The following is a 17,296-nucleotide window of genomic DNA, read 5'->3' as shown; positions in this document are numbered from 1 at the left end:
TAGAAAACAACTGCAAATATGTATCAGCAACTGCATTAGTTGAAGTGATTCAAGTGATTATAACCGAATAAGTTTTGATATCAGTATGCTATGAAGTGGTGTATTATAATCGTGGATTTTCTTTATATTAATGTAGCTTATTGATAAAAAAAGGACCAATTATGATGTGCTCTTTTCCAATTTTTTGAAACTCATAGCCCCAAATAGGGCATTCGTTTGGCTTAGGATTGCCACATGTATACCATAAATCATGCATAATATGCTGTCCATTCTCTTGGGGAAATATCTCATTTCAAAAATAATCCGTATCATGGTAAAAGGGGGCCATATAGACCTACATGTTTCATATCGTTTTTGTCTGTTTACAATGCTTATGGCATTGATTTTAAGCCTAGACCTATGTATATATTAGGTTGTTTATTATTATTATTACTTCAGCAAACGTTTTGATTTAACATACAGCATGTTACCTAAAGTGATAAATGTGGCTTAAAAAAGAAAAGAAGGAATAAACTACTTATGAATATCGAAGGATTTATATAGTGCAGTTTTTTTTAAACTTCCCACTTTTAGCTGAAAACTTTATGAATAAATTGACTTGCCCGTGTTCACTTTGTGGACTAATTTAGGCATCAAATCATATATAACATTCAGAACTATAAAACAGTAATTACACACACACACACACACACACACACACACACACACACACACACACACACATATATATATATATATATATATATATATATATATATATATATATATATATATATATAGAATGTAATAAATCAGCTTCAAGACTGAACACTCCGCGTGTCTCGTTCGATTCTAAATTTGACTATCATTAAAGTTACGTAATGTTTCAGAAGATATGAAGCAACTGAATTTCGGAAAGGGGAAACTCTAAATCTCAAAAGGTTTAATTAGTAAACCCAACTCATATACTGGTAAAGATACGGTTAATATAATATAAGCAGGGTGACTATTTAGTCTAGTTAGTATAGTAAAATAACATTGCTTGGCAATTAACACTACAACTCCCGGTGCGGAGCTAGTTTCTCGGTGATGTGCGGACTTCGCGGCAACCCTGTTGCGGACAAAACGATTAGTTACGGCAGAACTAGTACTACAATTGACATTCAAACTTACAAAGCATTGCTTGACGTGGTTCTACGTATCATCAAAAAGAATGTTGAGGGGCAGGTTTTTTGTTGGGGGTGGGGCGAGTTCACTGTAACTTATAAGTCTAAGAAATACACAGGTGTGGTATAGGTGCACCATCCTGCCTGGAAATACAACGAGCATCTTTGTCTTTATATACTCATACGTTCTGTGTTCTACAACGATATAAGACTCTTAGTCAGTGTAGCTAGTGACTATACATCTCTATTTGCCTCTTCAAGTACCGAGTTCTGGTCACGGTCTGTAGATCAACAAAAAATCAGCTATATCAAGATGAGACTCAATCCAGGCGTCATCATGGTGACAGAGGCGTTGTACTACAGATCTTCACGTTTTATCTGGTGAATTCACTTCATTTGTAATCAGAGTGAGTTCTATATCATGGCTTCAGTTATTGATTGCTTATTTCAGAGGGTTTCACAGAGTTGGCATCTTCTGTAATCTGTAGCAGAGATGAAACTAGCAGATGTGATAACGATAGTACTAGGCAATTCAGAGCCACAGAATGGATAGGCACTGAATGTTTCCTTGGTGACATTCTGCTCTGCCACGGAGCAAGAGTGACTCATGAGTCATGTTCCCTTGAACAAGGTTAAAATGGAGCAGGTGTAGTGAATTTTTTTTTATAAGGATTCAGGTAGGATTAGAGTTATGTATTCGGTAACATGAGCACAAGCGAAGGTGAATAAGATTGTTTTAAGAGCTCCAGGACTTGTAAAAAAAAAAGATAAATAAATAGATAAAAAAACTGCAAGTGCTTGCAAGAATCGAAAGTGAATTCGAGCAAGAGAAGATTATGTGGGTAAATTGAAAGCAATCGGTGGTGCAGTGAAAGTTGATGCAGACTGCTGAAGAATGAACTAAAAAAAAAATCAAACAGGTATTTGGAAGCAAGTACAAAATATGAGGTAGCGAGATTTACGCAAATGATTCGGAAGAGAAGTGTGGAGATTTTTTATAACCTTGTACCCAATATCTTGCCACTGTTTACGAATATATACATTAGAAGATTATTTATAATCTCCTGAGGAGGTTCTGATAGACTGACATAGTCACGTGACAGGGTACAGAAATATTCCTTATCGTAACACTTAAATCTCTCTCTCTTTCTCTTTCTCGGGACGTGTGAAATTTCCAAGATCTTGTCTAATGAGTTGCAATGATACAGCAACACTTATCAACAAACAATTCAACTTTCTTCTACCCCCCGCCCCTCTCTCTCTCTTATTAAACCAAATTCTTCCCCCTGAAGTCCCGTAAATAAAATATATATAATATACCTATATAAAATGATCCACAAATGTTACCTACACTCACCTCTTTCAAAGCATCGCTTACATTTAACTGGGTCGCGTCAGACGCAAATATGGACAGGCTATTTGAAGACGAGGCTTGTGTAAACCAATTACATATCTCTCTCTCTCTCTTCCCTTCCTCCCACCCCCTTCTCTCTCTCTCTCTCTCTCTCTCTCTCTCTCTCTCTCTCTCTCACACACACACACATCCCTTACGACAGGTGAGCAAGGCTGCGGTAACACCTCGGCCCGGCATTCCCAGTTGGATCTTCTCTCGCTCCGCTCCTAGCTGACCAGGTAAGAGCAGCGGAATTTGCTCTCGTCAGACCGCTCCCCACCCCCCTTCTCTATATAGTCGTTTTCTGCTTGCTTGAGACGTCCGCAGACTTCGCAGAACACTAAATAAACTCATAGAAAGAGTCTCAATTATCTTCGGGGATTCCTTCCACTCGACGTGAATTCGCGAACACCAGTAAGTAATGGACGAAAGGCTGTTTATTATGTCGAATAAATTAGCGAGCGCTGTTTGTCTCGGACCTGACAAGCGACACCTGCATTCTGGATTCTCAAGTCTCTTCTGTTTCAACGTCAAGTGGACTATTAGACTTCAGGTCATCTTTCTCTTTACAGTGATTCAATTTCGATGTTTACGTTCACGCAGTGGATGGCGTCATTTAGCAAGTGTTAATTAAGTAAGGGCGTTCTTTGACAGAATCCAAAGTTAATATTGTCGAAGATTATGTCCTGCTGAGTTGGACACGAACGAAAACATTCTTAGTTTAAAATCAAGACACATTTTTGAATGCAAGTGTTAATCAAGTAAGGACGTTCATTGACAAAATCAAAAGTTAATGTTGTCGAAGATTATGTCCTACTGAGTTGGACGCGAACGAAAACATTCTTTGTTTCGTAGTTTAAAATCAAGACACATTTTTGAATGCAAGTGTTAATCAAGTAAGGACGTTCATTGACAGAATCAAAAGCTAATATTCTCGAAGATTATGTCCTGCCGAGTTTGAAGCGAACGAAAACATTCTTAGTTTCTTAGTTTAAGATCAAGATACATTTTTTGAATTCGCTTGTGACACTGCACGTCCTAGCTCCGAGAAAAACTGATAGATAGATAGATAGATAGACAGATAGATAGATAGAACCATGAACAACAGCTGCTCATACTCCTGAGAATTTATAAAGCCTGTAGAGATGATGACGTCAATGCATCTAACCTTACGATGCGTAGTTTTTTTGTTACGAGGATTCCCCCAGAATCATCTACTCAGGTATTCCCTTCTATTACAAGCATTTTTAGCCTTTGGCAACATCAAGACAGTTAAGAGCGTCATTACGAGATGTGTATATACCTATATAATATGCGTGTATTATGTATGTATAACTGAATCACGAAAATGTGGAACGTGATGAATTATAAATGAAGAGAAAATCCACGAAGGAAAGTGAAATAATGGAGTATACCGATACGAGGCCTTTTGACTTTTCATCCTTTATCAGGCAGACGAGAGGTTGAAAGGTCTCGCAGCAGTTCCTCCAAGGGTATTCCGTTGTATGTATGTGGTATGTGTGTGTATTCTGTGTGTGCATATGTATCCCTGGGATGCAAGGAAGGAAGGAAGGAAGGTTCCCACTTACTCGAAATCTGCAATTAATAGGCTACCCAAATTTGAAAACTGTCGAACGTCACTGCATTCGCTTACGATAATCCGGCATTAAAAAAAAGATGAATTTTCTATAATCTTTATAATACTACAAACGAAATTCTCAATCGTGAAACAACAAAAGACGAATAATATATAAATAAAAAAACACTGGAATGTCTACTATGATAAGGGCAGAGAACGTTATCATTCACTTATCATTTTGCAAGTCAGCAAAAATAAAAAATAAATAAATTAAAAAAAAACACGATTGTTCGACACTAACAGCACAAAAACTTCGAGACGCTCAATCGTACGATGTTCGCGTGAGACAGTTCTGGAATTTTCCAGGGACCTCCGTTCTGGAATTGAGTCAACCTCTAAAAAAAAAGCGCAATTAAGAAACAGACCTTGATTTAAGAATATAGCAAGATGGGGAAAGAGAATATGTACGGAAGTACAGTAAAAAGGAATGAGTTTGGTTCGCAGTTAGGGACGTATAAGGAAGGGACGCTGCAAAGAACCTTAAAGTGATGCTTACAGTGCGCCATGTGAAGAAGAAGTGCATTGACGGCGCTAACAGCGGAGACCTTTCAACTTTTAACTCTAACCTTAAACTACTGGATTTTTTCGAACTTTCAACTTTATATACGTATATATATATATATATATATATATATATATATATATATATATATATATATATATATATATAAATAGATATATATGATAATGAGAGATAGATGAGATAAATAGATAGATAGACAAAATTCGAGAAGCAAAGAGAAACGATGGAATTCAGCGCACACACATGTATATATATATCACATATATATGATGCAGTACATATATAGTATACATATATTGTTATATAAACATATACATATATATTATCAAGAAGAAGCCTTGAAAATAAATATTTTTGAGTATTAGTATATTGTCATCAGAATGGAAAATGATAAAAAAAAACTAGAAAAAATATTTAGAAATATGAAGCAATAATATATGTTTATGTATATATATATATTATATGTATATATATGAATATGTATATTATATATATATATATATATATATATATATATATATATATGACTGGTAAAATGTTCTGTAACAACAGAATTCCATCTAATAAAAGGAGCCCGCCCATAAAAACACCAAAATATAGAGAGGAAAGTACTATATTTTCAGAGACTGCTGTCTCTCTCTTCATATACCTGAAGAGAGAGACAGCAGTCTCTGAAATATAGTACTTTCCTCTCTATATATTTTTGGTGTTTTTATGGGCTCCTTTTATTATATATATATATAATATATATATATATATATATATATATATATATATATATAATGAAGAGGACAGCAAGAAGACTGGACATCATTTCTTCTTTTTATTACACCTACGTTTCGGGAATCCTTTCCCATCTTCAGGGCTATAAATAGAATTAAATTTGTAATATCAAAATGTATGCTAAAATCAAAACCTAATAATTATAAGAAATATAAGTATGTCATTAAGCTAAAAGAAAAATAAAAATTACAAAGTGACTTTAAGATAAAAGTAAATTAAAACACTGAATAACTGAGTAAAATAACAGATCCAAAAGCAAAACAAAAAATGTATATTGAATAAACAAAGACAGCGTTCTGCCAGACTTAATAACTGTTAAGAGGTTTGGTTGTTAACTGATGGAAAATAGCATAGTCCAAAGGCGAAGTTAAAGGAATCAAAAACAAAGGGGAGAGAGACAGAATGTACGTAATAGACAGTTATCGCACTGGCTGCATTTTGAAATCAAAAGAATTTTCGGCCATAAGGAACCATTCAAATTCATGTAAAACTGACGTTATGTATAATAATTTCAAAATACTCTTTCAAACTGCTGATTGTCTTTCGCTGCTCTTTTTAGAATCTCTTTACATTAAGAAACTGTCTCCTACCTTATACAACCAAACTACCGCCACACAATTACATATTGCCTAACTGCCTATTACTTACATTCTGTCTCTCTCCCCTTGTTTTTGATTCCTTTAACATCGCCTTTTGACTATGCTATTTTCCATCAGTTAACAACCAAACCTCTTAACAGTAAGTCTGGCAGAACGCTTTCTTTGTTTATTTTTTCAATATTTATTTTTTGTTTTGCTTTTGGATCTGTTATTTTATTAAACTTAAACTCACCAGGAGCGAAAATCTTACAAGTTTCATATATATATATATATATATATATATATATATATATATATATATATATATATATCATCATCAAACAAGAAGCCTTGAAATGAATATTTTCAGTATTAATATATTTTCTTCAGAACGGGAAAATATAACAAAAAAATGAGAAAGATATATAGAAATATGAAACAGGTTTTAAACTACCACTACGTTAAAAACACATGCCCATCACACATACTCAAAGACGCAAGTGTGACTCCCAATGAAAGGTAAAAAAGGATTGGATGAATTACAAAAAAAAAAAAAAAAAAAAAAAAAAAAAACTGAATCTCATTACCGTCTGGGTAATACATTACCTGCGAGTTAACTTATCACTCTTGCATTCCACAACGATTTACAGACACATCTTTAAGTTTAACTTGGAAAGGGTTTTACTTGGCAAATCAAGATATCGAAAATTCGGTTTCATACACTTTTCTTCGAATACAAGATTGACCGATAATGCGTTCATATTTTAATATATTTTTTCTTTAATTTTTTTCTAAATGTTATTTTCCCGTTCTGATGGTAATATTAATAATAAAAATATTAATAACAATGATCATAATTTTAACGATAATAAAAGAGTAATAAAAAACCCAGTAGTATCAAGTACATCAGTTGAAATATAGGAAAATTTTCGTGGTAAATGCTATTAAGATATTTTTATTTGATTTTAGATTCTGAGGCTATGTACAATTCCATGCAAACCTTCCTGAACCCATAACCCCTATTTATTCTTTCTGAGTGTATTTCGTTCAAAGCGTATTCCCTTTTCAAAGCAATTAGAAATATCCGTATAGTAATATCAATACTTCCGTCGTAGCATGACCAAACAGGGTGTCCACAAAGTCCCAGTACCATTCTAACCAATAAGTACTTGTAATGGTACTGGGACTTTATGGACACCCTGTATATTAAGTGTCTTTGAAGTACTCGATACCATTTTCTGCTTCGTGAGGAATAATATTGTGATCGTTGAGCACAGCATCAAAGCCTTCGACAACTGTGCTCGGTGGCAGAAATGCTCAGAGATAATTGGGCATCAGTGTCGTAATGTGATTTGAGTCATTATGCACAAATCTATAAATGCACTGACCAAGATGGCAAAAGTAACGATGGTTAGGATATGATGGAAATTCTGAGCTGAGGCGACAGCATCTATCATCTCCGTTTCAGAATCAGTCATAATCGAATCGATGGACAAGATAAGGACAAGAACTTTGATTTTTGTTTGTTTGTTTGGTGTTTATACGTTGCATGGAACCAGTGGTTATTCAGCAACGGGACCAACGGCTTTACGTGACTTCCGAACCACGTCGAGAGTGAACTTCTCCCACCAGAAATACACCTCTCTCACACCTCAGAATAATGCCAGAGAACTTTCATTTTGTTTCAATAATTCCACGTGGGTGAGAATGGTATACAATTGTTCATATGTACCGGGTGCCATTTTGAACGTCCCAGTAAAGACAGGTGTAGATAGAAATTACAAGTTCCGGTATGTAGAAACGATTTCCATTCTGTTATCAAATGGACCAGAATCAATCATTCAGAAATGGACACCATTACCCGTTCTCTCTCGAGTTCTCGACGTACCTAAGGCTACCTTCAGGTAGGGCACGCTTATACTTTTGAAGCATATGATGACAATATCATCATAAAACTATTATTATAAAGCTCTACGTACCTAGAATGTTAAAAAATGATCCTAATATCCTCTTACAACCAGCGACGAATAACAGAAAGGAAATTAAGAAAGTTAAATTGTTACATTTCAACACCTACCCAAGTCTACCGGTTCTTTGAGATTATGCTTTTAAGAATTTCCTGTTTTAAGAATCTCCGTGACCCTGGGTTCAAGGAGCACATAGGGATTCCCAACCCACCCCCGCCCCTGTGGAATCTGGGCGACTCTGTGGAATTCCCAGGTAAGAAACATTGAAAGCTTTACTTGCTTGGTTCCCAATGAAAAAAACCAAAGAAAAAAAGAACAAAGGGGATATATAGATATATATAATATATATATATAATATTTATATATATATATATATATATAATATATATATATATATATAGCTCCGCCCCTTGGCGTTTAATTATGTTACGCGCTTGGTTAGGTGTGACGGACAATGACTATTTGTGGGTTTCACTGAATGTATCTATATATATATATTATATCAATTATATAATATATATTCACAGAGGAATAACTCTCGGTTATCAAAAAAGATTCGATCTACGCTTCGAATTTCATCCCTGACATTCATATGGTCCTGCTATCAGAAAAATATATTATATAGATTTTATAAAGAAAAACATTCAAAGATGAAACCCCACAAAATAGTCATTGTCCTCACACCAACTAACCAAGCGCGTAACATAAATTGAAACGCCAAGGGCGGAGCTATATATATATATATATATATATATATATATATATATATATATATATATATATATATATATATATATATATAGACCAAGCTGGGAAATGTTATAATTCTTTGTTGTTCACATGGTCTCTGTTCAGTAGCAGTGGACTACAGAAATCAGGCCACTGCTGGACACCAAAACATTATTCACAATTGTTGACTTGTAATATTAATTCACATGGTCTGTAAGTCCTGATTCCTATAAACAATTCACCCAATTATCCTCCTAGAGACTGTATACAACTGTAATGCATATACCTCCTTCTATATGTTTCAGGATCACTATAGGACCAACCGACAGACACTCGGAAAATAGCAACAGATTTGACGCGCCTACGCTGAATCTTTCTCTCACAACGACCTTCCTACTTCCTGGAGGATCCCCTTTTTTCCTCACCTCTTCCTCTCCTATGTGAGCTTCGAGTATAGCTCCCAAGGCCTCTATACCTATCTCACTTGCCAAAAAATAAAAAAGGAGGAACTCACCTCAGTCTCCCGGATTTTATCTTTCGAAACCTCGTTTAACTAAATCTTCGGCCGAGATGCCTTCAGTTCCAGGCGATATCGGACGCAGGAATGCCCTGCCAATGATCTACACGAAGGGCACGTACTACGAAGTTGGTTTCGACGTGGTAAGACACCTTTATTTTTCTGTTGTTGTTTTGGTGGATGGGAAGGTGAGCCACAGCAAGTATCCGTAAGTGAATTATTGCTAGTTTCGACTGGGCGCTTTGGCTATGCGAGTCAGTCGAACGTACCAGGCTAATTTTACTGCTTTAAAGAATATTCTATATGTCTGGACTTTTTCATATCTATGGTGAACCTTTCCTTTGTCTATATTGCTTCAATTTAGAAAATATACTCAAACACTGAAGTAAATATCAAGTGTGAATATTTGGAAGCATGTAGTATATTAGTTGAAACGTCGAAACAAGTTGATCATTCTCATGTTTTTAAACAGATTTTGTTCCGAGTAAATGATTGCCCTTTATTCTTCTTCTTCTAGGGCAGGACATTCCGTGGGATCATCGAGGACTTCTTGAGCACCTTCAAAGAACTCCACGAAAGTCTCCTGCCAGCCTACGAGACTCCCGAAGGGCGCGCTGCCTACGACCAGACGCTGGCCACCCTTCAGGAGAACTATCCCCATTACGTCAGAGAGCTCCAGGGAACTGCAGATGGCGCCCGTGTGCCTTTCCATCACGTAAGTTTCAGTTTCTCTCTCTCTCTCTCTCTCTCTCTCTCTCTCTCTCTCTCTCTCTCTCTCTCTCTCTCTCTCTCTCTCTCTCTCTCTCTCTCTCTCTTGTGATAAGTAGGTCAAAGGATAGTCATTTTTCGGTTATAATCTACATCAGTAATCATATACAAAACTAATATTACAGGTCGGTCAAGTGCATAGACTCGAATTCAAAATAATTAGCATTCGACAGGTTCACTTGTAAGTTCCTACACTTATGAAGGGACAGACATATTTAAGGGCATTTTCTTCAGTCAACATTAAAGACAAATGATAAAAAAAATATTTTTTTACTAATAATTCAAGTTATAATCCATCTTTAGCACTGGGAGAAAGATATTAATCTAGTTCATTTTTTTTTTCTCGTATACTACTACTCTCTAGGCCTAATCCTGGGTTAGTATGATCTTGAGGAATCTAATGCTTCTACATCAGTTATAAAAGATTATATCGGGTGCATATTTCGTAAACAAGACCAAGAGTAAATCATTAAAACAAATATTTAATTACTTAAGAATGATTTGGCTTTTAATCCGTTGAGAATGCTGTAGTACAGACACGCACGTACAGTAACCTTGAGAATAGAAGCGTCACAGATGCACATTCGCAACCCAGATATATTTTTTTTTTTTTAAACAGAAAAGTGGAAATTAGAACGCTTCTGCCGCTGCTATCATCTAGACGCGGCATGTAACACAGCATAACATCTTGAAGGCCAGATAACATCTCGTTTAATTAGTGCTTCTCGCCTTGATTGCGACATGTATAAATGAAGTTTCCAATTTCCGTTATGGACAACACCAACACCACAGCACCAACACACACTAACCTTCTCTCTCTCTCTCGTCTCATCTCCTCTCTCATCTCTCTCTCTCTTCTACTCATCCTCTCTCTATCTCTCTCTCTCTCTCTCTCTCTCTCTCTCTCTCGTCGCTTGACGGTCGTCAATATCGGGAAATCAAGAGCTCGTCTCTCTGTGTGTGCTCCGCAGTTCTGTAAACGAAAGGAAGATGAAGACGAGTCATGTAAACATCGTATAGTACCAATGACGTTTGGTAATTTGCATACGAATTATCTATGTTTTTGAAGCTATTGATCTTTTAGCAAGTAATGCAAATACGTATATTGGTAGGTGCTTAATTATGCGAGAATTTCGGGTACACTTTGTGGTATAAATATGAAGTTAGATAGTTCTTTTTTTACTTACAGGAGTTTTCGATTCACGGGCGTGATTTTTTTTCTTTTTGTCCTGTCAAACTGTTGTTTGAGAATGTTTTTCGTTTCACGAGAGAGAGAGAGAGAGAGAGAGAGAGAGAGAGAGAGAGAGAGAGAGAGAGAGAGAGAGAGAGAGAGAGCAATTTGGGTAGCTACAAAGTAATGAACGCTGAAGCAACGACATTTCTAATCATGGTTTCGTGTCATACTAGATACGCGAATAACTGAACAGTCTGGTGATTATTTTCACACAGTCAAACGTTCATACTTTACCTTGCACATAGGAATAAAAATGCAGGATATTTACTAAATAATAGTTTATAGGAACGAGGGAATGCTACACAGAGGGGCTTGTCAGTGACGTAGCAATATCTATACTGTTTTTTTCATCTGTCCATCTGCCTGTGGTGTTTTTGTATGGTAACACTGCGTCCCGGGCTTTAGATAGTTACGCTATGTGTAAGTTTTAGGTAAATAAAAGGATATCTGGGTGTACATTTGTAACTGAAAAGTGTTTTAATAATTTACTGTATGCGAATTACACCGTTAATATTCGAAATAGGATATTATTATAACCGTTGAATGTAAGCTGAATGTAACTATCTAAAGCCCGGGACGCAGCGTGTTACCATACAAAAACACCACAGGCGGATGGACAGACGAAAAAAAAAAAAAACAGAGTATAGTCATTTTATCCTCAAAAGCGTATAACCTGACGTAGAGGAGTGAACTAAATTAAGTTGAGGAAGAGTGTGTTGGAAGCTCTCTCTCTCTCTCTCTCTCTCTCTCTCTCTCTCTCTCTCTCTCTCTCTCTCTCTCTCTCTCTGTGGTGGATGATATCTGTCAACATTAGCACGAACGTTTCTACCTCCATCACAGCAAAACTGAAATATAGAGACGAAGAAACACAAGTATTATATAATTGATGATAAACGCAGTTTGATTTCTTCAAATTAATGTATGGTTATTATCTTTATTATCTTTCCTTTTGCAGCTGATGCTGTTGCACATGGACCAAATCGTACCAATGAACTCCGGACAAGTAAGGTCGTCTGGAACAAACGGGTGTTCATCAGTTTGCGTCAATCACGACGAACACGTAAGCAACTTAAAAATGAAATCTTATAGTTAAGCCTTGAAATTCCTTTCAAGAAACACTTTCTGTCTTGGCAGAAAGGTTAAAATAGCTGCAGACTAAATAATTTTGTATTTTTTTTTTTTTTTTTTTTTTTTTCTTTTTTTCTTTTTTTTTGAGAGGTGGGGGACGTTTTGTCAACTTCCACCTGACGGAAGAAGAAGAAGAAGAAGCCATACGAATGTCATTTAATGTTCTTATGGGAAGGGACTTCCTGGCCTGATGCCCTACTAAAGAATTATTAGGTCTTCGTCTCAATGATTTATATATATATATATATATATATATATATATATATATATATATATATATATATATATGTGTGTGTGTGTGTGTGTGTGTGGTGTGTGTGTGTGTGTGTGTGTGTGTGTGTATAACACACCAGCTTTTCTCAAATAACTTTTACAGCGAAGTCAAGCATACTAAGAGGTTAAAAATGTCGTCAGATAGGAATTGAACCTTGGGTTTAACCTTTGAACTAAACAAGCTAAAGATTTCATATTTGGCAAGTGCGTTCCGTTAGTGAGGTTTAGGTCAAGGTCAAATTATATCATACTAGAAGGTCAAAGTGATAGTGGAACCTTGGCAGGACCTTCGAACTATACAACATACAAGCTTAATAGTCCTTGTATACATTCCAGTAATGAAACTGGTTTGTTTAGTGAAGTAAAGGTCCAAGTGATACTCTTAAGGTCAAAGTTGAATAAGAATTTAGTCTTGGCTAGGACTTTTAGACTACATGAGAGATCGACCCCATATTTGAGGCAAATGATCCCCTAGCTAATGCTGCTGATGTACAGAGGGACATCAAAGTTAAGGTACAGAGGTCATACTGAGAGGTCACAGGTCAAACTAATCTCGTCTATGCAGCCAAACTTACAAATCTGCAAAGAAGTTGTTGCGTGATTAAAAACTCCTAATGAAATCCTTCCTTCCAGGTATTACTAGGGCACACGGAAGACGCCCTACCAGAGACCCTGAACCACGCCTACATCGTCAGCGCCCACATCCACGAAGAGACACCACAGGGCCGGAACGGCACCAAGTGTGAGGGCTTCACTGCCCTCTGCTACGCCGGACACCTTCCCGGCTTCTGCATGGGGTACAATCACCACGGCCTCGTCTATTCCATCAACGTCATCAGCCCCCAGAAAGTCTTGGCTGGAAAGACACGTAAGTGAAGATGTATATCGGTCTGCCTGGAAAGACAAGTAAGTGGAGATATATGTTGGTTTGCCTGGGAAAGACGTGGGAAATGAAGACATAGTGGTCTGCCTGGAGAGAGGGGTAAGCAAATGCCTGGAAAGACATGTAAATGAGACGTCGGTCGCCTGGAAAGATAAGAAAGGGAGTATATGTTGGTCTGCCTGGAAAAAATAAATGGAAGCCAGTGGTCTGCCTGGAGAGAGGGGTAAGCAAATGCCTGGAAAGACATGTAAATGACGACGTATCGGCCTGCCTGGAAAGACAAGTAAGTGAAGATATATGTTGGTCTGCCTGGAAAGACATGGGAAATGAAGACATAGTGGTCTGCCTGGAGAGAGGGGTAAGCAAATGCCTGGAAAGACATGTAAATGACGACGTATCGGTCTGCCTGGAAAGACAGTATGTAAGGACAAATTTGGTCTGCCTGGATAGACACGTAATTGAATACCTGGAAAGATAAGTAAAAGAAAATGTATCGGTCTGCCTGGAAAGAAAAGTATATATAAACATACCAGTTCATTTCAGCCCTATGTTTGTTGTGGCACATCTTTTTATATCAGAGACAGTTAGCACATCAATCCATTGGGCCTAATCCTTCTATAAAGCTTAGTTCCAGTTAGTTCCAGTTTCTTACTGGAAAATCCTCAATGGCCACTCTTTGCCTTCCAGCTCGCCACTTCCTATGTCGCGCCCTCCTGTCCGCGGAGACTATGATGGCCGCCCAAGATATTCTGAGGGACAGGCAAACGGGCTCTGCCGACGGCTTCAGCGTCAACATGAGCTTCACGAAACAGGAGGGCGACCACCTCTTCCACAACGCAGAAGTCGGCCCAGCCGAGGATTGTGACGAGAGTCCCATATCAATTCTCACCATTAGCCCAGGGGAGCATCTCATTCACACAAACAAGTAAGAAGAAGATTTTCCTGTTTCTTTCTCTCGTCTTGGTAGGAACCGACAGTGGTTTTATAGGTCTAGGAATTGTCATTAGTATGAAACAAGACACACAGGCATATATTGTGATCGCCAGCTACTTTTCCCAAAGTCATGAATGACCCTTGACCTCAATTGTGTCACCAGAGTTTCGTGGACCAGGCGTCCTTAATACATGTGTGTGTTGGGGACTGGGGAAGGGGGGGGTGACCTTTTCATATTATGACCAGAGACACAGGGATCAGTTTTGGTAACACTGGCCTGGCAACTGAGAGGGGCATGGCTGAGAACCTTGACCCTGGATGGCTGCCCAGTGTTTTACGAACCAAGATCACATGAACATGATTTTGTGTGGGTAACCTATTTTATATCTCTTAAACAAGTTTTGCACAAAGGGAACCAGGTGTAGGTAACAGTGGCCTAGCTACATCTGAAAGGGCTCAAATTTTCACTTATTGCATTAATAACATTGATCTTCCGTGCTAAAACATCCTTCGTATTCTGTCAAACTTCCTGCGGAACTCCACCTCTAATCGAAGTCCTCAACTACTGTAATGACGACCCCACTCCTTCAGGTACCTGCGCCTCGAGATCCCTGAGGACACAGGCCTCTGTATGGAGAGCAGCACCCACCGTCACGAGAGAGCTGCTGTCTGCGCGCCCCCAGAATCCAAGGAAGCTCTCTTGGCTCTTCTGTCGGACACCCACGACACCGAATACGCCTTCTTCAGGGAGGGAGGCGAACCCGATTTCGTTAAAACTATCGCACTCGGTAAGGTCGCTCGGGAATCGGTTTTTGAAACTGGTGCTTGTGAAAGTTTTTGATGTTTAATCATGAAAAAGGTGCTTAGAAAACAAATCCTATATAGTTTTAACACTGCCAGGATGTTATTTAACGAAGCAGTCTAACACTGAACCAATTAATTTCTAGTCTTGTATTGCACTCTGTAAGATCACTCGAAACTTTGTTTAACATAAGATAATGCAAAGAGAACAAATCTTTATATGGTCAGCATGTTACTAAACAAATTAGTGTATTTTAAACGGCTTTTAAAATCTGTTCTTTTTCATTTTTAGGCGTATTTGACCTCTTAGACAAGACCTGGACCGTCTGGATGAAGAACCCACGTAACTATGATTGCCTCTTCTCCCTCCCAATGCTCTTCAAGTGGGACAAATAAGATATGGGAATCCGCCTTTCCTCTTCAAAAATGATTTATATATATTTATACATATTTTCTTCAATATTTTATGTATGGTAGTATGTACCAGCCGTCCTTAGTGCGTAAAAAAAATAATAAGACGTTAAATAAAGTAATCAGCTTGGTTGTATTTATGTCTGCAGTTTTTTGTTAACATATACTGACTTCACTTTGCCGCCAATAGTGAAATTGAAAACTTAATAGTTTTGTTGTTGCTGTTCATTTGCCCCTTGTCATTTTGGTATGCAAGTTAATCCAGTTTTGCTACATTAAAATGTCCAAGCAATAATCACTCTTATTTTCCTGCTTACTGAAATCAATTAGGAGGCGTTTTTGTCATCCTTACAAACTGAACACTGAAACGTCCAACCGACTCAGTCAAACACAAAACAGTGATGTTCATTTGTTTATCATGTCTTTTTTTTTTTTTTTATTGTCTCTACTTTCTCACTTCAATTTGTAAATCACACACACACACACACACACCTAATTTGACTGACATTCATGTTCTTGTTTTATGTTTCTTATAAAAAAAAAACTTGAATTTGAGCATGAATGAATACACTGACATTCACTTTAAAGATAAAAGCTTAACTTTTATAGTCACAGAGGAAGGCAGCATTAGATAATACTGTACGACATAATTTTTTTTTTTAAACAAAGGACAAACGTACATTGCAGCTAGGCACCAAGAGTATGTCTTTAGGCTGACCTAGGAAGGTCACAGGTCAAGTTTAATTGCCAGATATTATTTTTTTCAGACTAAGTACATAAATAAATGCATTAGTGAATAAATAAATTAATAACTAATAAATAAATAAATATAAAAAATAAAATAATCTATCTGAAGGTTACTCTCTTTGATAATAGTCTCAGGCTCTTCTATAAGATAAAAGATAAAACAACAAATTATGCAAATGAGGCTATACGAAGGTGTCAAATATAAACCTAAGCAAAATCGAACGAATCAATGAAATCAATTAAGAAAATGATAATGAATGACGACAAAAAAGACACAGTTTGGAGGAAATTGGAAAGAAACTAAATATTCATATAAAAAAAGGGAAAATGGAACTCTAGATCAACAAGAAGGGGAAGAGAAGGGGAGCCGTTACAGAGGTAATGTCTCATATACAGCACCATCTTTACTACTAATACTACTGCAGCTTTGACAGGTATTACTACGACTACTATTTCATTCACAAAAAACTATACGTCAACAAAGCTTATTTACACATAAATAAAAACAATTCATGTTAGTTTTAACGCAATCCAGGCTGTCCTTCTTACATAAGCCTACGTATATTAGACCTCTTTGGCCTAAATAATCTATATAGCTATATAGGCTAGGCTAGCTACTATATGTGATTTAGACAGACTTACCTAGGCCTAGACTTATTCTAATATAGTTTAATAGACCTAGATCCAAACTACTTAGCCTTAACCTATTGTATTTACTAGCTACTAATGTTAATAGTATCTATGGACCAATTTATTTTAGGCTAATGGAGTGATAAGTGAAATTTACCATAAGATTTTCGTAGGTAATGGGAGCATTACGTAAGGTGAGGCATAAGCCTACCCT

The 17,296-nt window shown here is 37.0% G+C and overlaps 1 protein-coding gene across 3 annotated transcripts; it reads left to right on the top strand.

Annotated features, from left to right (window-relative positions):
- The first annotated feature begins 2,621 nt into the window (after nucleotides 1-2,621).
- On the top strand, nucleotides 2,622-16,000 carry LOC135211851 (beta-alanyl-dopamine/carcinine hydrolase-like). Of its 3 annotated transcripts, none has more exons than XM_064245061.1 (8): nucleotides 2,622-2,777; nucleotides 9,063-9,417; nucleotides 9,792-9,989; nucleotides 12,232-12,336; nucleotides 13,311-13,545; nucleotides 14,248-14,485; nucleotides 15,085-15,281; nucleotides 15,587-16,000. In XM_064245061.1, exons 2-8 carry the CDS (start codon nucleotides 9,328-9,330, stop codon nucleotides 15,688-15,690), a joined length of 1,167 nt encoding a protein of 388 aa, XP_064101131.1. In that variant the 5' UTR covers nucleotides 2,622-2,777; nucleotides 9,063-9,327; the 3' UTR covers nucleotides 15,691-16,000. The 3 variants fall into 3 exon arrangements, with proteins under 3 accessions (XP_064101131.1, XP_064101132.1, XP_064101134.1); XM_064245062.1 differs by lacking the exon at nucleotides 2,622-2,777 and adding an exon at nucleotides 2,797-2,952; XM_064245064.1 differs by lacking the exon at nucleotides 2,622-2,777 and adding an exon at nucleotides 8,185-8,281.
- The last annotated feature ends 1,296 nt before the right edge of the window (nucleotides 16,001-17,296 follow it).

This window comes from Macrobrachium nipponense, chromosome 40, assembly GCF_015104395.2.
Source record: "Macrobrachium nipponense isolate FS-2020 chromosome 40, ASM1510439v2, whole genome shotgun sequence".
NCBI lineage: Eukaryota > Metazoa > Arthropoda > Malacostraca > Decapoda > Palaemonidae > Macrobrachium > Macrobrachium nipponense.
Note: the sequence above shows the minus strand (reverse complement) of the source record. Positions and strands in the feature narration are given on the sequence as shown.

Bases quoted from the DNA above. Each gene is read 5' to 3' on its own strand.
- LOC135211851 (XM_064245061.1), top strand. From the start codon at position 9,328: ATGCCTTCAGTTCCAGGCGATATCGGACGCAGGAATGCCCTGCCAATG. The intron at 13,546-14,247 runs GTAAGTGAAGAT...TTTGCCTTCCAG, and splicing joins AGTCTTGGCTGGAAAGACAC to CTCGCCACTTCCTATGTCGC. The intron at 15,282-15,586 runs GTAAGGTCGCTC...TTTCATTTTTAG, and splicing joins CGTTAAAACTATCGCACTCG to GCGTATTTGACCTCTTAGAC.